Source organism: Chamaea fasciata, unplaced genomic scaffold, assembly GCF_029207755.1.
Source record: "Chamaea fasciata isolate MVZ Bird 193981 ecotype frontalis unplaced genomic scaffold, bChaFas1.0.hap1 SCAF_9, whole genome shotgun sequence".
In the NCBI taxonomy this organism is placed as follows: Eukaryota; Metazoa; Chordata; class Aves; order Passeriformes; family Sylviidae; genus Chamaea; species Chamaea fasciata.
The window spans coordinates 34,907,298-34,933,320 of record NW_027094094.1 but is presented as its reverse complement, the minus strand read 5'-3'; the positions used below and the strand labels follow the sequence as shown (position 1 = coordinate 34,933,320).

General features: G+C 50.2%; 1 protein-coding gene across 1 annotated transcript in view; it reads right to left on the bottom strand.

Annotated features, from left to right (window-relative positions):
- The window catches only part of COL13A1 (collagen type XIII alpha 1 chain), a 52,742-nt gene that overhangs the window by 18,647 nt on the left and 8,072 nt on the right, over window positions 1–26,023 (bottom strand). The window contains exons 6-27 of the mRNA XM_066191885.1: window positions 25,438–25,464; window positions 24,358–24,384; window positions 24,225–24,251; window positions 23,920–23,946; window positions 21,855–21,911; window positions 16,444–16,560; window positions 15,949–15,990; window positions 15,086–15,112; window positions 14,321–14,356; window positions 12,843–12,905; window positions 12,216–12,242; window positions 8,463–8,507; window positions 6,813–6,845; window positions 6,202–6,228; window positions 5,537–5,599; window positions 3,700–3,753; window positions 2,574–2,660; window positions 2,054–2,107; window positions 1,798–1,842; window positions 1,149–1,217; window positions 519–542; window positions 31–84 (exon numbers count right to left, since the gene is read on the bottom strand). Of these exons, the coding sequence (XP_066047982.1) occupies window positions 31–84; window positions 519–542; window positions 1,149–1,217; window positions 1,798–1,842; window positions 2,054–2,107; window positions 2,574–2,660; window positions 3,700–3,753; window positions 5,537–5,599; window positions 6,202–6,228; window positions 6,813–6,845; window positions 8,463–8,507; window positions 12,216–12,242; window positions 12,843–12,905; window positions 14,321–14,356; window positions 15,086–15,112; window positions 15,949–15,990; window positions 16,444–16,560; window positions 21,855–21,911; window positions 23,920–23,946; window positions 24,225–24,251; window positions 24,358–24,384; window positions 25,438–25,464 (1,032 nt within the window). The remainder of the gene's footprint in view (window positions 1–30; window positions 85–518; window positions 543–1,148; window positions 1,218–1,797; window positions 1,843–2,053; window positions 2,108–2,573; window positions 2,661–3,699; window positions 3,754–5,536; window positions 5,600–6,201; window positions 6,229–6,812; window positions 6,846–8,462; window positions 8,508–12,215; window positions 12,243–12,842; window positions 12,906–14,320; window positions 14,357–15,085; window positions 15,113–15,948; window positions 15,991–16,443; window positions 16,561–21,854; window positions 21,912–23,919; window positions 23,947–24,224; window positions 24,252–24,357; window positions 24,385–25,437; window positions 25,465–26,023) is intronic.

The following is a 26,023-nucleotide window of genomic DNA, read 5'->3' as shown; positions in this document are numbered from 1 at the left end:
AGGTCTGCAAGTGCTGAACTGAGACAATACCTTCTGTCCTGGTGGCCCTGGAGGTCCAGCCACACCTGGGCGTCCTGGGGGTCCCTAGATTTAAAAAAAAATAAAAAAAATCACATTATCAACAGGGTTTGCATTTTTGTGTTTTGAAGCCAAATACCTCTCTTAAATCTAAGGGGAAATCAGACAGGAATATTCCAAGGTATTCCTAAAATCATATTTTGTTGGGAAGATGAGCTATGGAGAGCCCTGAAAGTTGCTCTTCCCTGCTCCTTCTGAGCACTCCCTGTTCTGAGCAGTATGTATGACCTCTTAAAGCAGAGAGATGAAAGTCCTGGTTAGAATTCAAGTGCCAAGATCAGAAGGCAAGATGAACTCTTCTTTCAGCTGCCAGCTGTCCCAGCTTTAGCTCCCAATGCCAAAGACCAAGTGTTTTAGATGCACCTAAACTGTCAGGCCACGTGCTTAGGATGGACATATGGCTACTTGTGTAAAACCCCACAGCACAGACAGGAACTCACCATCAAGGCCAAAGTTCGTATTTCCTAGGGGAAAAAAGTGAAAGAGAATTTAAATTGAAAAAGACAACAGCCATTGGAAAATTAAGCTTTTTTCCTGGAGCTGGCTTGTTCTCCACTAATGTAACACTGGCCCAAATTAGTAAAAAGCTTACAAAATTAATAAGAGGGGAAAAAAAACCCAAAACAACTAACCACCAAAACCCAAATTAAAACTCACTCCAAGTCCTACAGAGCTGTTATTCTACAGTTTCTCCGTTATTCCAGTGGAACCCAGGCCAGCCCAGAGCTGGGCACAGCCACTTGCTCACTGGACTTCATCTGCCCACGCTTGGAGGAAGCTTTGGTGACTTCATTCAGCACCCACGCCACGTTGTGGGCCACTCCCAAGGGCATTCATGTGACCTCTGTGTCCACAGAGGTGTCAATACCCCAGCCCAGCCAGGTGCACAGGTATTTACCAAAACACTGCACGCAGTGAGCTGTGGGATGAAGGGGACTAGGGCACAACCAAGTGCTTCCCTTTGCTGCTACTGCCGAGGAAGCAGATCTACACTGTTCCCTGTCTGTATCCCTTGGAAAATGGTAAAGCACCCAACAGTCACTTCACAGGACAGGAGAGCAGCTGCTCACCTGGAGGGCTTCACTGATGTTCCCATCATAGTCCATCATTTCATCCTTCCCAGGCTCTCCTTTGGGGCCCTGCAAAATACCAGGTCTTCAGCCAGGGCCTGAGACTGCCCTTCCCTCAGGGTGCTCAGAGCTGTGGTTCACTCTGAAAAAGGGAGCTCAGAGGGGCCCATTTCACAAGTGTCCAGGTTTTTTTATTAAAGAAAGCCTCTGCAGTGCAGGAGATGCTACAGAATTGTAGCCAGCCCAGCTCAGATCACCATGTCGTGGCCATCAAAGCTGGCAGTTTGGGAAGAGGTGAAGTTGAAGCCAGAATCCAGGAACTGGATTGTTTGACCAATTGTTAGATGTGGGCATGCACGCATTCTCTTGTTGCCCTTTTCTGGTAGGTCAAGGGCCTGACTCCAGACTGGGATGTCCAAACCCACTTCCTCCTATGAATGAGACACCCTGAGATGGCCTGGGAGAATTTTTTCCTCTAATGCAGGGGTGAGGATATGGAACGGAGAAACAGCCCATCTCAAACTTAGCCACTGCCCAACCATGAGTACTTTTAGTTACAGCAAGATCCAATGTGGACTGCCAGCGTGGCCCCACTATCCTTAGACCCCTCTGGAGGGCCAAAACTCTTTGTTAGTGAAAGAACACCTACCCTTGGGCCCATGGGTCCCTGGTCTCCTGGTGAACCACGTTCCCCCTGAAACGGGAAGATCATACTTTTAGCAAAGCCTGTCCCTTCACTTTCTTGAACTCCAGGAGTCATGCTCTGCTGGTTCTCTGGAACAGTCAGGGCTAGACAGCGTGATTTAAAATTCTCCTTTTCAGCTAAGTTTTGTACACATAGGAATGAATCTGCAGCTATTGAACCTCAGAACCCGGAGCTGGGTTGTGCAAAAGCACTTCCGTACCTTCTCTCCCTGTGATCCTGCAGCACCAGGCTGACCAATGTCACCAGCTTCTCCCTGACAGGAAGAGAAGGAGATGGGTTTGTTTTGTGTTGAGTAGGTGCAACTTCACAGCTGGCTTTGCATTTCCAGGAGGAAGAACTGCAGAACTGCACCAGCCAAGCACCCCTCCTCTATCCTTCCTTCTCCTCAGGTAGCCCAAATCTCCTGCCACAGCTTCTCACCAGGCACCCTTCTGTTCCACCCAGTGCAGAGGGAGTGTTCGGACTGGTTTCTTACAGAGCCTAGAGAGGAGTTATTTGAGCACAAGAAGGATATTTTCCTTCCAAAAACAGTTCACAAACTCTCTCACCTGCAGCACATCGAACAACAGTACTAAAACACTCTGAAGAACCTGATATCCCTCCAGCTGGTAATCAGAGGTGGGCACAGATGAACACAACCTTTGCTCCTTCCTACACACCTTGTGCTGGGGGCGGTCCCTCCTCACAACACACAACTCCACGAAGGAAAAATCACTCACCTTTGGTCCAGGGGGTCCAGGCAGACCTGGAGGGCCAGGTTCTCCTTTAGCTCCCATCAAGGCGTTCTCAGCAATTCCCTTCTCTCCCTGTGTGCAAAGAAGAACAAGCCACGTGTCTCCATTCAGGCTCTGTACCTCTGTAATTTCACTTGCCAAAATACTGGCTTAGAGAGACGCGGCCAAGACAAGGTCCACCACCCAGACTCTTGATACCCCAGAGAGGCACTGCTCCAGAGGCAGCAGCTGGCCAGGAACCAGGACAGCATGGTCCTGCCTGAGGGTCCTTGTGGAGCCCTGCCAGCAGCCACAGCCACCCTCATCCCTTCAGCTGCACACAGCAACACAAGGCTGCCCGTGGACAGGCCTCGTCCCTCAGCCTCCCTCTGAACACTGTGCTCTTCTGTTGTTGAAACGGAGTTGATTAAGCCACCTGATGACGGCTTCTTTTGGAATGTCTCCCTCTGGAGCTGTAGTCGTCAGCCACTCAGCCCTGCACACCATGTCCCTTGCACAGGGCAGGTAATAAGGCAGTAACAGGAAAGCTTTGCCATTACACCCTCATCCCTTCCTGAAATGGCCACTGGCATTCACTGCACTGTCCCTTTTCCCAAAGAAAAGGTACCCTGTGCACATCTGATTTTAAAGGTGCTTTTTCTATCTGAAAACCTCAGAGCACAGGGGGAAAGCTAGTTTCAGGGCTTAGCTTTATCTGACCTACCCTGGATCTCTCTGAGCACAGCTACTCCAACTCAGAGCACAGCAGTGCAGCTACCCAAAAGCCCATCTCCTCATCCTCCATGGATCTTGGATCAGGAGGGAGGCTCAAATGCCAGGTTACATCTGAGGTCATGCTTTTAAAGGGGAACTACTGGAACATGATTCTGTGGTCCTACTCCTAAGACCACAACCTCTCCCTCACTGCACAAGGGCATGCAATTCCTACAAAAAGGCATCTTTTGTGTGCCTCCCTCACATCCCTGTCTGAAGATGACATTCAGCTGAGCAGCGCAGAACTCACTGCCACAGTCAGCCAAGAATGTGAGAGCTGTGCACAGGAGGGAGGGAGGAAAATGGGTGAGAGTAGACCCACCAAAAAAAAAAAAATTAATTCAGAAAAGAGACAAACCTTTGGGCCAGGGAGTCCAGGAAGCCCAGGGTCACCAGCTCGGCCCTTCTCACCCTGTTGGCAAAACAGACATGGTCAAGGCTGACTCTGCAGGCTCTCCATCCTGGAGGAGCAGCAAAAGGGTGAGCTGCTCCTGGTTTCACACCCTCTTTCCCTTCCCTAGGGATTTTATTTTGGGCACAGACAAGGCATCCTCCTTGAGCAGTACCAGCTCAAGACATTACATGGTTTTGCCCATCCTTTTGACTATATCTGCACATCACTGCCTTTTCTCTCCAGAGGAAGGTGAGTGGGAAAGGGATCCTGTGTGTCCTCCTTATCCCTCTGGTCTGCTAAACACTTTTCCCTGTCACTTCTTCTGCACAGGCTTTCCATGATCCATATGCCCACAGAAGCTGTTGCCCAGGGTGAATTTTAGTTGAAGTGCAGGTCTTTCTCTGTGCCCTGCTCCTCTTCCCTAGCTCCAAATCCCAGATTCACCACGCTCTCACAAAAACCCAAGCAGTGCAGTGTCTCAGATGGCAGCCAAGCTCTGGGACACACACTGGCCATGTAAGCAGTGAAGACAGGAGTGGCAAAAATGGCAAAGACAGCAGCTGATGGTGTAAGATGATGCCTGGAGAGCTGCAGGCTGAGCTGTGTGAGGCACCATGGAGGATGCCACAGGCAGTGAGCAATGGAGAGCATCCAGCATTTCCTTGGTGAAGTGGCTTTGCTCAGTTCACCATGACACCTGGGCCATATTTTGAAGGTTGGAGCTCAATTACTGGTCTTTGTGCTGAAGTTAAGTTCTCTTCAGACCATTCCATCCAGCTGCCAAACCCATGGTTTCCAGGTACAGTGTCCTGTTTGGGAGTCTGCATTTTGCCAGAAGAAAGGTTGGAGGTTTCTGTTACCCTGAAGGAAGGTTTCAAATGCAACACCAGGGAAAGGTGTGTTCCTATACACCATCCCCACAGCTCCAAGACTCAGCAACTTGTACAGATTGTACAGAACAATTCAAACCCTCTTTCCCCCCACAGGTGCCCAGCTCTCTCCTGGAGCCATGCTGCTGGCCTGCAGAGGCTGGTGCTGCTCATCAGAGCTCAAGGGCACACGTCTGACATGCAGAGGACTTGCATCAATGCTCCAGGAACTGACATGCACTGGTGGCTCCCTGGAAAATAATCTACTAGCAGCAATCTTTTTGTCAGGCAATTCTAGAGTGCAGTGACCTCTTCCTCCAAGGTAATTTGGCTTCCAGCCACCTGCAAGCCCCCCCACCTCCCCCTTGCTTTCTTTCCCTGCCAGAGCATGCACATTGCTAAATTAATGCCGCTCCCCCTGGAAAGAGGGAAAACATTTTCAGGACCTCATACTCAAGGAAAAGGTTTGGCATTGGAGGTTTTTGTAAAAATATAATTCCTAATCCTGTCCCAGGGCTCTGTGAATCCCTGATTCCACCTTGGCATCCCACTTTTCATTCAAGGACTGGTTTGAATACACACGTCCATAAGGACTACTGAAAACATCCTGTGCTGCCAGAACTAGGGTGCAAAGCAGTGGATTTCTTGAGGAAGGAGGTCAGATTACTGAATCCCTGTTTAGGGTGTTATTTCTGGAGTCAAGAGATGTGGCACTGTCCTTAATCGTTCCCAGGACAAGACTACATCCCAGGCATCTCATGCTGCCCTGCCTGCCACCAGCCCCCACCTCCTGCAAGCAGGAACACGCAAACACACTTCACCAAGGGGGCAAGAGCCAGCAAAGGACACATAATCCCCCGCAAGCACGATAATGCGGCACAGGGCAGGCACAGCGCTGCAAGGACACGCAGCCCAAACACGCAATGTCCTACCCGCTGCCCCCTCTTCCCTGGCAAACCTGGGGGGCCCATCCTCCCTGGGACTCCAGAATCTCCCTTCGTGGGGAAGAAAAGAGACAGAGAACGTGTCTGTTACGCGGCTGTCACACGCTGTAACATAACCCAGCGAGCCTCAAACAACAGGAGCCAGCTGCTCCAAAACCAGGGCGGCTGCTCTGGGATGGAGAGGACGGGGCACTAGTGCACCGTGCCTGCCTCGGGAACTGACACCCGGGCACACCCCACTGAGATGGGGACGGCCCTCTATAGGGACATGGGAAGGTTTCTGGGGGCACAGAAGTACTGGGAGGCAGAAGGGGAACAAGGGAAGGGAAGGGGCAGAGGGAACCTACTTCCTAAGCAAAGTGCGCCCTGTGCCTCTTGTGGAATAGGGAGGAAAGGAGGAAGGCAGCTGGAAGGCATTCCCACTGACACAGAGGTGAACAGGAGGATGGAAATATTTGCAGCATGGTCCCTCTCTCCCTTGGTAGCACTGTATCCTACTACCATTTTGCTTAGAGTGGCAGCTGCCATTAGGGCCTGGATTTGGGCACTGGAAAGAACACGGACATTCCTCAGCTCGCTCAGCTGCTCAGGGAGGGGAAAAATACACAAACCCACCAGAAGTGCAGGCTCAGAGCAAAACCTTCTGAGAGTACCTTTTCTCCTGGAGTCCCAGGCTCGCCCTGGTGAGAAAGAGACAGGAAAAAAGAGTGACAAACCAGGAGAAGAGAGAACAAATCCTCCTGCAGCTATCAGAGTGGGGAAAAGAACATTCATCTATGGGGGCCTTGAGCTGGTAGGTAAGGGCACAAGAGTGCTTCGGTTGTGTATTTTCGTGCCTGGAACTTCTTTTATCTTCATTAGCCAGCTCCCAGGCTGCCGTAAGAAACCACCAAACCTCAGACTCATGGCTTCCACAGAATGGAGTAACCACCTTGCAGTACTTGCAGATGTTTACCACGTCCAAAAGAGCAGAGCAAGATAAGACTCATGCACTGGCACAAAGGAATTTGCCGCTCCTTGCTCTGTATTCACAGGAGAAGAGCAAGCCTGCGGGTATAGCTGGGGGAGGCTGTGCTGATACGAGTTCACCAAACTCGCTGCCGGCTAGCGGGGGTGAGGCTGGAGACAGGTCTGGTACCTCTGCCAAAGGCACGGCAGTTCTGATATTCCCCATCAGTGGGAGCTGTCCGACCATTTTCTACCGCCGGGCGCTCTCCCAGCTCCAGCCCGTGCCCAACTCAAGGCATTGCAGCGCAAAACTGACCTTCATCCCTGCGGCGGCCATCCCAGGAGCGCCCTGGCAGAGAGAGGAAAGACAGCAACACCTTGCTTGAAATGAATCGGACGTACAGTTTTTAAAACGAAACAGTATCAGGTGAGACTAAAAATGCAAAACTCCACATCTTTTCCTTTCCACAACTCGGAAGTAGAACTGGAGCACCACACAGCACACATTCTCATTCCCTGAGCAGCCGTTCACCCATGGCAGTGGCTCTAGGTTCCAGAAAACTCTTCCAAAGGCAGGCACCAGGAGCACAACCCAATCAAGACAATCGGGTTTCCACCCCCACTCCCCCCGGTTTTAGTCCTGCAAGTGAAGCAAAGGCCAACAAGCAGAACAGTGTCAAATGACTGAGGAATACAAAGACAGACCGAGGACCAAACCCCCACTTCAAGGCTTGAGCCCAGACACCTCAGCTCAAGCATCCTGAGAAAGGCCAGCTCACACCCCCGAGCCCCTTGCTATTCCCCCTCAGTCTGTTGTTATCATAGAAGACGAACCCTGCGGTAAAATGTTTCTAGGAGAGCTCTGAAGCCAGACACCTTAGGGGAAAAAACAGACTTCCAAGCACTGCAATTCAGGGGTCATTCTGCAGTGCGGGGCAAGCCATCACCACGGGACCATGGAGTGCAGGCTGCCCTGCCATCCCAGACAGGTGCCTCAGAGTCTCAGGAGACAGCTGCTCCCACAGGGACTGTCACATTTCCCTCCACAGCGCTGGTGCAAAAAGCAGGTTGTCCCTGTCAACCATCCTCTCTGAAATCTCTGTATCCCCTGTGTTAGCATTAGTTGGGTCCTGGTTAGAAAAGGTCCAGTTAAAAGAGAAAATAAGAGGGATAACTAAGGAGAGGGGAGGGAGTGAAGTGGTGTTAGAAGTTGGGAAATATGAGGGGTTGGGATGTAGCACATGAGGCAGTGAGGAGGACTGGAAGTCAAGTTCAAAGTGAAAAAAGCTTGGAAAAGTTCAAACAAGGAGGAGTGGGGAGCCAGAGAGCAGCAGGATCATACCTCTCAGCTTTCTGAAACAGAAATCGGGGACAAAAGCTAAAAAACACAAGGACAGAAGATGGAGATCAGGGATTCTATGCAATAAATGGGGGAAAAGCATTCCAGATTGTCTCGGGGTCAGTAGGTTTTAGCGAATACAGGCTAGAGTCATGAAAGGGATAACGTGCAGTAAATGGCTTCGGTTATGCCTTCGCAGAGCCTTGGGATGCCTGTTCCTCATTTTTCAGCCTTCGAACAGCAGTGAATGCAGATCATGTTATTTTCTAGTATTGACCCATAAACTGCAATCCACAGACATGCAGGGCTGCTCACACACTGACCCTGATTCATCCCTATTCCCTACAAACATCAGCAACTGGCTGCTCTCAACCGGCGTTAAGCATTAAGACACTGATGTTGCAAGTCAGCATCAGACCGGGCATGCCATTTGCACTATAAAACACTTCCTCCCCCACCATTGCCTTCATCAATTAGGCCCTGTATTTTGCAATTTAGAAGCATAAAAAATTCAGCTGAGGACAGTCACTGACTCACAGACACACACAAATGCCTGTGCATCAGGGGCAGTTGAGTGCCGCGGGTGAGATCAGGCAGAAAAGCGTCACTCCTCTGGTTACAAGGTACCTTAGAGCCATGTCTTCCTGGCAGCCCTGGCATGCCTCTCTCCCCCTGGAAGCAGAGCAAGACACACAGAGAAAGACAGCAAGAGACAGGAGATGAGTCCTCCCAGGGTTCCATGAGGAGAGTCCAGGGCACAGGTGATGAGAAACCCTCCTGAGTGAGGAGAGGCACCTTTTTCCCCTGACAGTCACCAAGCTGACTGCCTTAGCTGGGGCCATTTCCCATCGGTGGCACCTCTCAAGCCTTACAGCAGGACTGTGGCACTCCAGTGCCACAGCCTCTGTTCCCTGCTACCACATCCCATGTCACAGCATGCCGTAGGGCACAGGGAGGCACTCAGCCTGCAGTAAGTCTGGGATGAACAAACCTATTTGGAGAGACAGAGAATTCAAGGGATGCCTTGTCCTGTTAGCCTGAATTTTGTCTGCTGGTAAGTGCAAAATAAAACATCTCCAGGCAATCTGCATACTGCTGCTGTCATTTTGTTCTGGGTGTTTAGTCCATGCTTAGAAGGGCTGTTTCACAGAGATATATGTATATGCTTTTTTAAAAAAGAACTTTTTGTAACTACAGCATCCTGTGGACTGTATTTTGTAGAACACCTTCTAATACCATAATACACATGACCTAGTGCCAGCACCTCCTGCCCTACACAGCCTACTCAACTACTCTATTTTCAGCAGGAAGAAAATAAGGCAATAATTAGGAATCCTTTGTACTGGAGAACGTGGATTGGTCTCTCCTTCCCAACTTTGCTCCCTCTCTTTTTCAAGCGAGACCCAGCAGGGAAAACCCATGCTTTCTGCTGGGAGACACCCACCCTTGCTTGCAGAGACCACCCCACAGGGCAGCCCAGCCCTATGTGACAACAATTCCCCTGCCCAGAGACTTTCCTGGAAGAACTGCCCGCCTGAAGAGCTCTTTAATTATTTCGCCCTGCAAAAGCAAAGCCAAGTCCCCTCGGTGAAAGGAAGCACGATAAACCCCCACCGGGGCTACTCAGAGCAACCACCGTGCGCTGTGTGCTCCGCACGGCGCCGGCACAGCCCCCGGCACCGGCGGGATCACACAGGCACTGGGGCTAATTACACGGGGCAGCAACAAACGTGACCGGAGAAAGAAACCCAGAGCCGGAGAAAAAGCAGGAAAAACAACTCTCCAGAACATCTTTAAACCCTTAAGCGTTTGAAAGCCATTGAAGCACGGCGGGTACCCGCTGGGCTGCTCCCTTCGCGATCCGCCGGGGACCCTCGGAGCTGCACACGGTGCCGCAGCCCGGCAGCAGGGATCGGAGCTGCCGAGTCAGGAGCTGGGTACAAAAGGCAAAACGTGCAGCACGGCTCCCCTGAGGGCTTCAGGAAGGCAAGCGGTAGCATCTCCCAACTCTCCTGAGCTTCATGCCGATTTTGGAAGCATGTCCCTGGTGTCTCTGGAAGAGCTGGGCTACGCGTCTCCCCCTCGACCTGGTGCGAGCAGCTTTGTCCCCACGGGGTGCCAATGATGCCGCACGCTGATCAGTTCATCAGCTGCAAATTGAAGCTGACATCCTTCGTTTTTTGCTCTTTGCTGTGAGAGGCAAATTATCAGGGGTTTATTGAGAAAGGCTGTGGGCACTTTATGGCTCCTTCCTCAGAGCATGAGGAAAAAACCCTATCCTATGGATCTTCCAGAAAAAAAAAAAAAAATAAAAATCAGTAAAGCTAATGTGACAGGCTAGGGGCACTGAGTCAAATGCTCATTCAAGTGGTCCTGGTGATCACTATCACTGCCTAATGACCTTCATGAGACACAGATTTAGGTCCTTACGTGATCAAAGTACAAACAGTGGCCACAGAAAAAAACCAGCTGAGAGACAATCTAGGTGCTGCACCTGCCACTGGGTGGGGAGAGGTGGTTAAAGGAACAAGGGGTCTGTGTGATACTAGGAAACTTCTTTAGGCCAGAGATATTCTTTACTGCCAGCCAAAGCAGTGAAATTCCATGCAAAATCAGCCACTACAGCAAACCTATGAATCATAGCATTTGTCCAGGGCTCCTCGGGGTAAAGAGAAGGTAAAATCTAGTCTAGGTAATTGGATCCAAAGCTGGAAGATTGGAAAGTCTTCCAGAGGCCCAGTCAATTCTCCTAGGTGGGAGGACAACAGAAAGAAGCAATTTCCAAACACAACAAATGCACCTGCTGTTGGATGCTCAGGAGCCGCTACTGGCTGAGGTCTGGCTGCTGATTTAAGAATGTGTCAGCACTTCCCTTTTAACACCTCTGAGCAAAAAGAAAGGAAGCCAAAAGTGACCTTGACAGTAACAAATGATAGTCTGTGTGTGAAAGAAGCTGCTGGTTTGGGGTTGTGGAGGTGCCCCTTTGGAGCTGCAGTTTAGTATCACAAAAAGCGTGTGGATTTCATCTCTGCTCTTCCTGAAGCGGGGTGAATAAGAGACCAATGAAGGGCCAAGTAGCAAGACCATGTCTCCAGGGTAGCCCCGAGTCAGGGAAGGCTCTCACCCTCTGGATGACCCTGAGACTTGACTGCAATACCTGGAGACTTCCCCTTTGCCAGAACGCTCATGAAGAGCTGGCTAGTTCTCGTACGTGGGCATGAGCAAAGCAGATGTTCCAATGCTTGCAGTGAAACATGGGAGTTTAAGCAAGGGCACTACACAGCTTCTCCTTTCAGCCTTTTCTCCCTCCCAGGCCACACTCTGACTTCAGTCCCTCAGTTCAGCTTAATGGGAGACTTTTTGTTGAGAGAGCAGCAAACTCCAAGCCCTCAAAACACATCAATTCTGGGTGCAATTCCACCTTCATTCACATTGGCACAAACAGCAGCAGTACCTTTGTGCTCGATAGAATTACACTGATGTGGAGATGGACACAAGGAACCTTTGGACTCTACGTACACTGTAGTATTTCTGAGGAGGTATTGTTTTCTCGAAGGAAGACAATCACTGCTCCTCTACTCAGCTATGAACCCAGAGTCTGCATTCCCAAAGAACATTTCTTTAAACTCCAAGTAACGCATCCTTGGTAAGCTCTGAAGGGGCCTTCTCTCTCTTCAAACAGTAATCCACCCAGATGGAAAAGATATAGAAAGTGTATGTGCTGCACGATAAATGAGCTGCATGCCACACACTAAATACTTGAAATGTACGTGTCACAGTTAATGCCTTTCCAAATATTACAGGACCAGTCTTTCCTCACAATGTCTAAGATGTATGGCATGACACAGTGTGCTCTAACTGCCATGAACACTTGCCAGTGTTGTAATGTTTTAAGCACAGCCTGCATTGAGTAATATACTTTAAATATATGGGTACAGTAAATTTCAGTCAAATAGATAACATCTGGGCAGAGACCATATGAGCCTGTAAAAAGTGTCCAGAAACAGACAGAAAAGCTGGTGCCAAACCTCAGCCTGAATTGCGGAGTTTAAGTGGATTTGATGCGTCAGCTAACCAGATTTTATGAGGAAACCCCAACCTAGCCCATCAAATAGAGAGATGTAACAAATCACCAGCAAGCTTCATAGTCAGAGAAATGTCTTTGGTAAGAATCAAATTCCACCGAACGGATAAAGGCTGCGTTTACTGCCTGAGCTTGGAGTGCCTGTCTGTGGTTAATCAGAGCACAGATGTGTACTCCATCAAATACCCCACGGAGCTGCCTTGGACCCAACTTCCCCTTACAATCCATCAACCCAAGGAGCAGCATCTCCCAGGTGATCTACTGTGCATTAGAAAAACATTATTTGTCATGCCTACCTTTATGCCAGCATCCCCTTTTTCACCCTGGCCAGCAAAGGAGAGAGAAAGGGAGGGAAACAGAGAGGGACAGTGAACATAAAGGGAAAGCAAGCAAGCAGTTCAATTGTAACAGCAAGAGACAAAGAGAAAGTAGCCAAAAGAGGGGTGTGATGAATGCAACCCCAGCATTCTGGTTCTCCTCATAGCGACATGGTACCAGTCAAGCACTGGCTGCAGCCCTCCCCTCCCAGGGAGTGCAAAGGCAGTTTAGGTCCTCGGAGCAGATGCTGGAGGTTGGCCATACTAACACTTTTCTGCATGATAAGGGTGTAGAAACCATTAAAACATTTCATGGTCTAGAGCACCCTCATTTTCACAGCCCTGGTGCAAAAGCCTCTAAAGGCTGGGTTGGTTTTCTTCTTTAACGGGGGACTGTGTAGGTCCTGGTTCAGGACAGCATGGAACCACCATGGCCAACACTTGCCCAGATTCTTCACACAGGAGCAAGTGTCCCTGGCTACATGGCTCATTCCAGGAGCTAGGCAACAATCTCCAGCCCCTGGCCTTTGATATCACTTTGGGAGAGGCTTGTGCCATTTATCTGTCCCTGAGGGGAGCTCCCACTGACTCAAGTTGAAGGGTTACCTTGGGGCCAGAGGCTCCAGGGAGGCCACGGGCACCGGGCAGGCCTGACTCGCCCACCTCACCCTGAGGAAGAGAAGAAAGGAAACACCGGAAGAAGCAAACACAGCTGCAAGAAAAGGAGCTGTGGGTTGCCAGAAAGGTCAGCAGAGGTGTGACAGGGATGTCCCACACCAAGGTGTCCCACACACCCACCAACCTACCCTTGGGTCTCTGGGAGAGGGGCGCCACTCTGCATCGAGAAAGACACTCAGTGTATGAAATGTATGGAGTGCAGGGAGCGGTCCCATATCCTACATCATATCTGAGCTATCAACTTTCCTCAATATTTAGCCTCCTTTTCTCTTCCCATTAGGATTTGGTCCCCTTCCTTCCTTCCTTCCTTCCTTCCTTCCTTCCTTCCTTCCTTCCTTCCTTCCTTCCTTCCTTCCTTCCTTCCTTCCTTCCTTCCTTCCTTCCTTCCTTCCTTCCTTCCTTCCTTCCTTCCTTCCTTCCTTCCTTCCTTCCTTCCTTCCTTCCTTCCTTCCTTCCTTCCTTCCTTCCTTCCGAGAAGGGTCACAGCCTTGGGCTCATCCTTCCAAGACCAGTGCGGGCTCTTTGCTCGGAAGTGAATTAGCCAGACAAGTTGTTTCATGTAAGAGGAGCTGGTAGCAGAGGCCCTCGCTGTGAGGTCGCTGCCGGGAGCCACCCGCCCTGCGCACACGGGACAGGATGGGCTCCTAATGGAAAATCCAACCGTTCACTGGGAGAAGGGGCAATAAATTGTGTCTGTCTGCAGGAGTGGGCTGTGGTCTGCAGGGGCTATAATTTCCACTTCCTGACATAACAAAAACTTCTCAGTTTATACAGAGCTAATTAAAAAGCTCTCAGGTCTTGCCATTTTGCTTGCAGAGCAGCCATAAAAAAACGTGGAGATAACAGGGCACACAGGATTCCTTCCTGCTGGGAACATTCACCTTCCCCTTCTCCAGCTGACATCTCTTTAGCAGTATCTCGTCATTCCTTCTCTCTCGTTTGATCTTCCTTTGTGTCTCCCCCTCTGTCTCTTCATTACACCCTCTGGGCTTGACAACCTTGCTGCTAATCAGCTGCTGCTGAAGGCATTTGGGCATTGCCAGTTTCTGCCTTTTAACCCAGAGCAGGATTGACTCTTTCCTGTATCCCAGGGAGCAATAGCCCTTTCCAGCCTCCCATATGGGTCTGGATGCACAAGAAGTGCATTTCAGCCTGGAAGTGGGTGTAGAGAGGCACACACACACACAGGGAGATGTTTGTTCCACAGCTGCTGGAGAGTTAAAGATAACTCTGGGCCCAGGCTCTCTTTACGCAGGGGACAGCAGGGAATCTGTGGGCCTGTTGCAAACCCAGCAGGAGCAGAGCTCCACAGGAGGCTCCAGCATAGTCCACAGATTTTCAGCCATGATTCCACAAAGCATCAGTGCACTTAATTCATTTAACAACATCAGAGCTTCCCTCCTTACCTTTCTGCCAGGGTATCCCTGAATCCCAGCATCTCCCTGAAAAAGGCAAAAAGACAAAAGAAAGTGAGGCTTGGTCTGAGAGGGACAAATCTCTGCCCTTTCCCGGGGGTATTGCTGGGATGGGAGAGCATTCCATGGGGAAAATTTGCCGTTTGCTCAGAGTGATTCCATTGAGCTCCTGTGCCTTCAGACCCACGAGTCAGCGTTACCTGCACTGGGCTGAGCCCTGCAGGAAAGCCCTGGCGGACAGGTAACGTGTGTCAGCCCTGTGCCCCAATTCTGTGGTTCCTATCTCCTCACCCTGGCAACATATCTCAGATAAAAACAAATTAGGTTGGGTGGCTGCAGCTGAAAAACAACAACCACCCCCTCCCTCACGCTTTGGCAAGTGAATAAATGGGAAACCGTGGCAGAGTTAACAATAGCATTGCAAAATCCAGTCCTGAAGCACTGGGAAACGCTTTGAGAATGGGAGAAGCCAATAAAGCCGTGTGTGGCAAACAATTTTGCAAGATGGGCTGATGAGGCGTGCCTGGCTCAGTCGAGATGCAACTCAGACATGTCGCCTGGACAAAACCCATGAGTCAGCACACGGGCTGGGCCCCAGAGGCAATGCTGAGCTGGGTTAGAAATCTTTCTCAGCTATTCGATGTAACCTCTTTTACCCCTCCTCCATCCATCAAAATGTACACATCTGTCCTCGTCGGGAGAGTCCATCTCTGCTCATCATCTTTCCACACCTCTAAGTGAGGTGAGATGTCTCACCTTTGGTCCAGGAGGCCCGGGTAAGCCCTGCGGATAAAATCGAAACAGACACTGGGGTTGGAAAGTGTAGACGTCACATGGACAGCAGGGTGATGGGGGGATGCTGGCTGGTTTGATTTGAAACACCCCTTAGAGATTCGCACTGGTGAGTTCAAACATCCCCAATCTATTCTTCACGTAGTCCACACACCCAAATAAATTCATGCCCGTAGTGCTCCATCCCCCCCAGGTTTGTTCTTGCTGAATCTGAAGACTAAAAAGCTGCTTTGCCTTATGCATTATGCTCCAGAATCTTTTCTGTTTCTCTGGCTTGCTTGGGGAACTTGTTCCCAGCCCACTGCAGCTCTGCAGTAAATCAGGCATTTGCAGCTTCCTCGGGCAAACTAAACAGAGAGAATATATTAACAAACAAACCACTTGTGTCTTTAAATGAGAAATAACCAAACAATTTACCTGATATGAACCACGAAGCATACCAGACATATGTGTGTGTAAATATAAATAAACAAAATATCTGTGCAGGAGCTGCCTGTGAGCAGGGAGGAGAGGAAAATTACTCTAGATATGCTCTGATGCCTATGCCCACCTAGATGTTGCCTGCTTTGGCAATTCAAGTGTTTAGCCGTCCTATCCTTGGCTCAGAGAGAGAGGAAGGTCTCTCAGAGAGAAATGAGGATGCTTACAAGATCCCTGACCCCTGTATTGTGTGTGGAGAGGTGCATTTGCCTCCAGGGGCAAGACTTGCTTGTCCTGCTAGCAGGCCTTGAAAACTCTTAGCGATGGAAACTCCTTTCATTCCACAGTGGCTACAGAGCCAGCATGCCACGTTTGCCCCTGGAATGGAGCGGGTTTCTGGTACCCACCTTTCCATCTCTGCCAGGCTTTCCGGGTTCTCCCACTCTGCCCTGTTGCAAGAGACAGGTACATTAGCAGCATTTGCTGTCCTCTGCCCCGCCATTCACCAACGGTATTATTTTATAAATGGTGCTTCTGTTCCCACCCTCCTCGGCCACTTGCTAGGACAGGGCCAGGACTTCAAAGGGGTGGCAGGGAGCACAACAATTACACCCCGGGTGTTACTTCCTCCCCAGGGCCATCTGCAGGAGCTGAGGAAGAGGAAATGAGCCTGGTGTCACCCACTGTGTGTCCAGATAGCAGCAGTACCCAGTTCACATCTCTGCCTTCCCTCTCACTCCCCTCCTTCCCCGGAACTTCTTCCTCTCCACACACCCACATTCTCTGCAAGCCTCCTGTCCCTGGCTATCTCAGCTTCACTAGAAGCAACAGAGGCCAGAGGAAACAGCCTGTGCCCTAGGGAATGGGGAAGCAGAAGGATTTGGGTTTTGGTAAGGACTTACAGGGGGTCCAATGGGCCCAGGACGTCCTGGGATTCCTTCAGGTCCAGCTGGTCCAGCGGGCCCTGGTGGACCAGGGGGCCCTGGGGGACCTTGGATCCCTGCTTGTCCTTGTTCACCCTGCAGTTTGTGAAACAAGGGTTAGCAGGCAGAGCAAACTCTTCACACCACCACCCTAAGGGCCCAAGGCAGGCCAGCCTGACTGAACAGAGGAGATAGAAGCAAGTCCCAGGTTACTGCCAGGAGAAGTTTCCAAGAGTGATGGAGAGCCCTTGCCGAGGACAGCTGGGTTGCCTGGGAAGCAGGAGCCAGCACCCAAAGGTTTGCAAAGACATCTGAGGTCACCTGGTCAGAGCTCCCTTCTAAAGGGATCTAGTGATGACAGAGCAGTTCAAAGAGACCTTTTTCTTCATTAAGCCAGTCAAATAAAATTTATGTGTCAAAGACCAACATCTCTTGGGTCTCTGAGGAGGCTTTCCAAAGCACTTGACAGTCACATGTGAAGCAAAGCCTCCTGTGACGACACCGGCACTTCCAGGCACAGCTACAGTGTCTTACCTCAGCCTGTTTTTCCCCCATACTATATTTGTTGGACAACACTCCCTCTGTTTTGCCAAGGACCAAAAGTAGAAATGCCACAAACCCGAAAGAAAATAACACGATCATCATGGCATTCCTGGAGCCCACCCAAGGCAGGCCTATGTACACCAGGCAGAGCCTGTTTTTCTAAGCTTTAACAAGGCAGTGCATGCTGTGCCACCTGCCATTTTCAGCTCTCTGAAATGGGGCCGTTTGAGCCGGTTCCTCCCCGGGCCCCTCAGTAGCCATTCGGCGGCTGTGGCTCATGCCTCAGCAATGTCATCTGGCCCAAAGGACCTGCACGTGGCATCAAGCGGCACTGAGGAGACAGTGGGTTGGAAGCACCACGTTTGAATTCCAGACTGCTGATCTATAACTGATGAATCCAGCGGGCTCCTAGGGCACTGTGGTACCCATGCTGAGCTGTTCGCTTATGAGGCTCACCTCCTTAGATAAACTACCACAAGAGCACACTGCTAGTGATCCAATTGAAATCTGAAAAACTTTCCCTGGTGGAGCCATGGGAAGGTAGAAACCAAACATGGCTGTTTCTCAATTAAAAGTCAACGGGTGTGCAGTTGGGTCTGCTGCATTTATCCTCTCTACAGCCTTATACACTGGAGGGAAGTGCATGAAATCTGTCCCCTGTGTTCCTACCAAGTGCACTGTTTATCCTGGCTGCCTTTAGTAAAACATGCAGATACAGGGATGTTGGCTTTATTTAGAATGATAAATGAAAGTAATAAGCTGCAAATTTCATCCTTTCTGCCATGAGCTCTATTTAAAAGAAAATTTCCAACACGTGGGCCAGGCTCACAAGAAGCTCGGTCGTGTGGAGCAACAGCCCTTTTCCTGTGCCTCGCTGCCCAACCCACAGCCCACGCTGGGAAGCCTGCTGGGCCAGGCAGGAGGGGTGCCCTTGCTTCTCCCCATTTTTAAAGTGGATCTTCAGCCATCCTGTGGCCCTTGCAAGGGAATGCAGGTTCTTTCCTAAGCTTCCTCATCCTCCATACTCAGTGCTATTGAACTGTCTGGTAAATGGTCTCACAGCTTTTAAATATGGAAGGTAATTTGGATCTAATGAAGATGTTGGGAGGACACTGGAATATACTTCTAAATTTCCTCTTGCCTTGACCTCTCCTTCCAGCTTCAAAGGCTTTTCTCCCACTGCATCTTACAACACCCCCAGCATGGGTGCACCGTGGGAAGGCAAAGGGGGCTTTGCCCATCTCACTTTGGCTCTCCCTCCTCTATTCCCACCTCAGCTGCTCTCTGCCATCGCAGTCCACACTCCAAATTTAGGGCACTAAAGTGCAGCATGGTGCTGGGATGGGGTGCTGGTAGGGGACAGGGAGCTGGGCAGAGCAGGACCCCTGCCCCAGCATCAGGGCGTGGCTGGAAGGAGCTCACCCAAAGTCCCGTTTGCATCACCCTCACTTTGCTATCTTGGGCACAGCAGGCTTTATCTAGGCAAGTGCCCATCCTTGCAGATCCCTAAGCACACAAAGTGTTATTACCACATCATTATAGTCTCATTAATGTGGTCAGCACAAAAAGGCCCCCACAGAGCTAAATGGACAGTAAGTCGATACAGTAAGTAGACACAGTAAGTGGGAGATCAGGTGTCGTTTTCCTCAGTTGTCATTCTATATTTTTAGTCGTCAACTGGAACTATTTTTCAGTTCTTTTAAACACCAGCCAGCCACTCTGACTACGCCCCAGCAATGCAATGCTTGCTCAGCCTCCCCACGGAGGACCCCACTCAGCCCATGCCTCAGCTAAGCCCCAGTCCTTGGGCAAAGCACTCGTGCTGATGTGCTCAGAGTTAGCAGCAGGATTTTCCTCTCTTCCAGGAGCTGGTGCTAACATCCAGTTTGCAGCCTCACTTTTTTTTCTTAGTATTCATACGCTGGGCTCCTGGAATTGCCTGGTGCTGGCAGATCTGTAGGAGCAGACCACACCCTGTTGCATTTAGAGAATGAATACAGCCAAGGCAAAACAGATCATGGCAAAACTCTCCGGTGAAGTTTTCCTCTGCGGACAGAGGGAATTTGCAGCCCTGGCTGACGACAGGATGTAGGGCAGCTATTCAAGTTTCCCACTTCATCCTGGAGAGGAACTTCAGCTTTCAAAGCCTTCCCAAGAGGTCAGTCCTTGGCCTGGCTCTCCAGACTGTCACTTTGAAGGGCAAACAGCACAGTCCATGGGGCTCTGTGTGGTGCGAATGCTGAATCGATAGAAACTGAACTGAAACCACAGGCTCAAGTGGTAAGGTCAGGACTTGTCCAGCGCTGGGCAAGGACCAGGCACCTCATGGTAAAGGACTCTTGCATCCTGCAGTTCCCTGCAAGCATCTGACTGTCTAGACAGGCAGCAGAGTGACCAAACCCAGCCACTTAAGAGAGAGTGCCCAGCACACTTCAGCGGGGTAATTGCAGCAGTTTGTCCACACAGGGAAGCTAATCCCAGCCGATGGAATGAGGGAGCATAAAGTGGGCTCATTAAAAGCCGCATGAACTCTGACTATGGACACTCTTATTCACTATTCATATGTCCGTAATTCACTTTATGAATTCATTCCCAAAATAAACTAAACATGAATTATGGCCCTGGAAACCAAAATAAATGTGTTTACATAAAGATTTAATGCAATGTAATGAAACCATTCTAAGAGCTTATTTAAACACATTTCCCCAAGTGCCTCAGACTAGACTAGCCCTCAGAAGAAGCGTTTGCCTATTCATTCATCTCAGTTACACGTCACAGACATTAGATGTATTTCAGCAAGAGGCTTTCAATTTCTTCTGGAGATTGAATATGCAGGAACTGACTCCTTAAGGGAGAAGGCTGCTTGTCGACAGCCCCAAGAACAGCTTCATGGCCCATTTCTTTTAGTTCCAAAAACTGGCTTCACTGCATTTCTTTTAATCAACATTCTCACATCAAAGATTTCCTCCGCTTTAAAGAAAGTCCCTCAGCTCTGTCTGGAACTCTTGGAAAGCCCTCTGTAGGGGAAGAAAGACAGGTAGCAAGCAGATTACTGCAAGCATTGGGATAAGCTCAGAAACAGGCAACAAGGAGGAGAAGTCTACCTGGAAAGTGCGTCTCTTTATGACTGGAGGTGGAGCCAGCCGCACTGAATTGAGGAGAGGCAACAGCTGAAGAAGATCAAACCAGAAGGTCGCAGGGCAAAGGAGGCCATTAGGGCACCGAGAGTCAGAGAGCAGCCAGGGGAGAGAACAGAGAAGAAGGGAATAGAGAGATTGCCATGAAAACAAAGCCCAGCGTGAGAGCGGCGCAGGGCAGGTGCAGCACAGGTACCTGCTGGCACACCTCTGAGCTCCTCCGTGCTGCTCCCAGGGGCACCACCAGGTGCCAGCCTGGCAGGTGTGGGGTGCCCACTCGCCATCCCAATGCTCCCACCACACAGAGCTTTCCCAGCGTCCTCTGCTCAGAAATAGAACTTACCCAGGGCATTTTTGACTCAGCTCTGCTGATCTCCTTAAGAAGTGCTCACTGCAAGACATCCCCTCACTGGTTCTGCTGGGGTGTCCAGACTTGGGACTGTTTCTCTTAACTTATCATCATCAGATTTGGGGCAACTATCAGAATTAAAATTTTCTCCAAGTTTCCCAAGTGCAGTTTTCTAGTTCTCTCACAAATACCTCCAGGTCTCACCCCTTCTCCAGGTATGGAAAGGAGTGGAGAAAGGCTAGCTGGGGTCAGCACAGAGATCCTGCGCTGGTTCACTTAACTTGAACACAGCCACCATGGCCAAGGGAGGAGACCAGGCCTTGGGGCTGGATGCCTAAGCAGGGCATCGCCTTGGCAGCCTGCGCTTTGTTTTTCCTTTCTCAACAATATCACTACCTTCTGACTGCTTATAGCCAGGAATGCTGCCTTAGGGCACAAAGCTGACCCGGACACACAGAAATCAAACGTACTAAAGCTCAGGAGCATTTGTTCATCCTTTTGCTGTATCCAGTTTCCATTTGCATGCACGCTGCTGTCACCCTGGCACCCACCATGCCGGCTCCAGGCCCAGGAATGCTGCTCTGGCCTGATCCACTTCCCTGTTCCTATCAGTTTTCCATTGAAGCTGCTCTTGATTTACACAGGGAGAAGCGAGAGCGCCTTTCTGTGCCTGGGCACAAAAACGTGCCCGTGTGTGACATTTCCCCACGTGAGCTGTGCGCTCAGATCCCAGAGGTGTGCCCACAGGTGTCCCACCGCAGAAACCATACACTTCCAAGCAGCACATTTTATTCCCTTTAAACATTGGCCTTCACGTCTGCAGTGAAGGCAAGGATCCAGTCCTGTTGCAAAGACAAGTGGTAACCCAATTTTGCAGCATCGTGATCAGGTGGTTGTGTTCAAACGCACTGCTCCAGACAGCCACAAGCTATCACTCTAAAAGCAGTGCTGCTGGAAATTCAGTTGGGCTGATTTGATCCAAAGGCAAACCTCTCCTTTCTAAAAGACAGTGCAGGAGGCCCCTTAGCTCAGGAGAGCCAGCTAAGCTGGCTTTGCCTGGCTGCTCAAGTGCTGAAGGGTATCTGAAATATTATACAGCTTACAGGGAAGCTGAGGGAGGATGCTGGAAGGGATAAGGAGGAAAATGGAGAGAACCAGTCCTGAAAACAGGCAAGACAAGACCCTGCGATGGATTCAGGTACAAGTGGGAGAGTTCAGAGAAGAAAACTGAAGGCACTTCCACCCAGCTCCCTCTGTGTTCCAGTGGGAGGTTTTTTTTCAGAAGGCAGTCTGCAATATTGGATCTGCACCCTCGAGCCTTTGCATCAGAACTGGGTCCCTTCAGACTGCTACCCACAAACCTTCAGCGTAAGGATCTGGTTAGAGCGCAGGGCTGCAAGTGTGGTGCTTAGGTATTCCTGGGGAACAGTGAAGACACATGAGACAAACGGGGTCAGTTAGACACACAGCATTTCTGAGAGCAAATGCAGCACGGCTGGTCCCCCCGTTTCTCTTAGTGGCACTTTACAGCAGCTCGAGTGGCCCTCTCACCCTGCCTGGGCAGCCCCAATGCATGGGCTCATCCCTCACGGCAGCGCAGGCCACACAGACTCATACAGACAAAAAAATAGGGAACTGCAATGGGAGCCAAGGCACATGTCCTAACCTTGTATTTCCTTCCTAAGAAAACAAATATGAAACAAAACTGAAACAACATCCCCGGTTTGTCAGGATGCTGGTTTTCATTTCCTCACCCAGAACATCTGACAAAGAACCTTATCAAACAGAAAAGCAAGAATAAATTGCAATTTGGTCAGCAGTGTCACATTTTTGCAACAAGACCCATCCTAAGTTTCATTCAGGGAGGAAGAAAGAGAATTGCACCTCTGCTGGCTGGTCTGTGCCTCTTGACTCCCTGAACTTGCAGTTCAGGACAGCCTGTCCTTGAGTTGATCTGAGGACAGTCACCCTTCCCGTGAGCATGTCTCAGCCTTGAACAACTCATGGGCTTTTTATAATGTTGAGCTTGGTGCCTCATGAGACCAAAAGTATCTCCATGAGAGGCAAGGAAACACTGCCAGGATGTGAGGCTTTGTATCCACCCTTCTCCCGCTGTCACAGCCCTGCGCCTCATTAGTCACGCTACAGCCCTGACCCACCGAACCAGTGTGTCTGCCCCCAGGCCTGAGCCCAGGCTATTTCCAGGGATGCACCAGCTCCCTTCCCAGTGCTGCTTTGGGTCCTGCCACCGCTTTTCACCTTGAGCACCGGGGACAGCCAGAGCCAAGGGCTGTAACAGGAACTCAGGACACTGCTTGGGTGACCAGTGTTGTTGGCTTCTTCTTAACATAACAATCTAGTGAGCCAGCCCACTAAATAAACACAGCTGACCGGCTGTTATTGCACAGGGACTGGCACTTACCCATGGCCCCCTTTCTCCCTTGCTGCCAGCCCAGCTCTCTCTCCAGTGGCTCTGCTGCTCCAACCCTGCTCCCTCCGGGCCAGGGACCAGAGCCCAGCTGATTATCCAGAGGCCCATCAAAAATAAACAGAAAGCTCTTAAGCTTGTCTCCCTGTACACCCAGATTACAAATTCCAGCCACTTCATATGATGTCGTTCCAATGCATTTCCAGTGGATTTTCAGCACTCCGGTTGTTTTTAGAACTGGTTAAATCCCCTCAAACCCCATGATGTTCTCTCTCGACTCTTGGCTGCAGCACATGCTGGCCGGGCCAAGATGAAGGGGCAGGTGGGGCAACATCCTGGGTTTCATTAAACAGTTTCTGGCATCAACCCTCCTACTCAGCCTCTTCCTTGCAGGCAGAAAGTTCATCAGGCTTGGGGACCACCATGGAGACCAACTCTCCGGAGACCTGACAGACCACCATGGCCAGGGGGTGCAGGGTTACGGTCAGGCAGGGAGCATAACCCTTCCCCTTGTCTCTACGCAGGGATGACACCAGCCATGAGGGAGAAGAAAAAGGGAGGAGGGATGACAGAGTTTTCCCCAGGCCACACGACCAGAGCAGAGGCTGTGGAAGCAGCACGGAGCCAACGCAGCAGCTCAAGGCTTGGGTGGGTGACCTCTACTCCTCCAGAACCCCCAGGTTTCACTGGGGTTTGGGGTGAGGACGTGGACCTTCCCCTCTCCAGCACAGAGCACAGGAGGATCCTCCAGGAAGCAGAATTGACAGCAGCTATCTAGGGGGTCAGCTCTGGTGGGCAGGAACAAACCAGAGAACCTGGAAAACCTTATCTGCTGCTTTTCTGCGAAACACATCCGTCAGCCAAGCGCTGCCCTGGGGGCCCAGATGACGCATCTTGTTAAGGAAACGATTTCTACTTCCAACAAAAAGCCATTCAAACGAAGGAGGATTAACATGCAGGAAGGCACAGGACAGAGGATAATAACGCTAATGACTTACCCTGTGCGGGTACTCTGCACACTGACCCTGTGAAAGAAGGGGATTAAAAAGGAAAGAGTTTAAACCACAAAGAGAGGCGACCAAAATAGGCACGCAGGGTCAGATCCAGAAGGTGTAAATCATTGTGACTCTATCAAACACAATGCAGTTATGCCAATTTGCGCTGGATGAGCACCCTGCCTCCTGTCCCCGATCCCCTGAGCCCTCTGCTCTTGGTACTCCTCACTCAGTCAGATCAAGCAGCACCAAGTCCACCAAGTCCCCTTCCTCTCTTTTAATTTTAACAAGGCCCCCACTGAAATTACCTTCTCTCCTTTTTGTCCTGGGAGTCCCTATAAAAGAAAAGTGATCGAAAAAGGCCTCAGTAAATGAAGGAGTTCAGTGAATGCAAGGGGAAAGGGATTAGGGGGAAAGATGAGATAGGGATGAGATACTTACAGGTTCTCCCCTGGGACCTGCAGCACCCTTTAAAGAAACACAGAATTTAACATGGGATGGTTTTCCATTTACAGTGTCAAAAAAACCAGCACACGGAGTAGGTGAACAACTGAGCTTTTAAAAGCAATTGTGAAGAAAATTCCCAAGAGACATCTGGGTTCCCTTTGTTACTCTGGAGGAGTGAAAATGCACACATGCTCTGGCTGCACCACAGGGGGAAATATGAAGAGGAGAGGGGAAAAATCATCAGGAAAACACACCCTTATTGTTCCCAGGACCTCAGCTGACAGCGCGGTCTCCTCGGCTGACGACGCACTGGGGTGGCACCAGAGGCAGCTAGGACTGAAGCCTGAGCTGGGATTGTGCAACAGGGGAGTGGGGAGGGGGATCTTCAACATGTGCTTGCCAGAGGGCTACACTGACACTCAGTGCAGAATTACAGAATTAGCAGAAGAAAACATTCAACATTTTAGTGAGCGAAGGTAACTACAGAGCCTCTCTCTTGACATACTCATATTTGGGATTTCATCATCAGAGATGTCAAGAGGAACAAGATGGCATTTGGGCTTCCATAAAGTGCAGTCTAAGTTTATCATTTTCAACCAAAAGCATTTTAGTATGATGCACATATGAAACAGAGCTTCAAGGGGGTGGGGGGGGAGATGGGGGGGAATCACATCTAATACAAAAAATAAGCTTTTTTTGGTTGATGTTAGATAAGTTGAAAGCTGCCAGATTGGTTTTCAGAAATCTTTCCATCAACTTTTACTTGTCCTATGAGGCCAACCACAAAAATGTCAACTCCCAGAGGATATTTAAAGAACATAATTGCTAACTGCAAGGAAAACACATCCCATGCGTAACTAGAGAGTTGCTGTTGTGACATGACGAATGTGATAGCCATAATGCAAAAATTACAGACACGTATCCCAGCACTGCTATTATGAAGTTACAGAATTAGGGATGCAGCCAGTGCATCAGCTGAAGCAAGATTGCTACCCTGCCCATGAGCTTGTTTCCAGCTGAGGCACATCATTTCAAACCAACCCACTCCCCGCAGACAAACATACGTATTTTTACCATCTCTCCCTTCTGTCCAGGATGGCCCTGCCAAAGAAAGGAAACACACATCAGCTTTGGCCACTGCATGCTCTAGAGGATGTTGATTTAACAGCTTCTGCTGAGTGAAGTGTGTGTACCCAGAGCAGTACAAGAAAGGTGCTGCTGCATCTCTCTTGGGGGTGAAGTTCCTCATGGCAAAACCAGGATCCTGCTGCAGGAAATTAGAAGCCAGAGGTATGTGCTACCGGCTCCTTCCCCATTACGGCACTAGAGGAGTGTGGTGGGGAACCTGGCTACATGGCTGCTACATGGAGCTGTGGGTTTCATGTCCACTGGGTTCATGAAGAAGTAGCTCACTTGTGCCCAACTCTCTGAAGGATGGGAAGAACTTGGGTTTCTACTGCAAATCTCTAAGGACAGTATGGAGGTGTCACAGAGGTCTTTAGGATCGTTCCCTCCTCACTGCAGCTCTTGTCGGCACAGCAGCAAAGAGAAGGAAGCTGTTGGCTCAGGCAGAGGGCTGATACCTCGGGGATCTGCTCTGCCTCTCTGATTCTGGGTGGGAGGGCCTGCTAAGGCTTTCCCTGCAGCAGCCAGGCTGCTG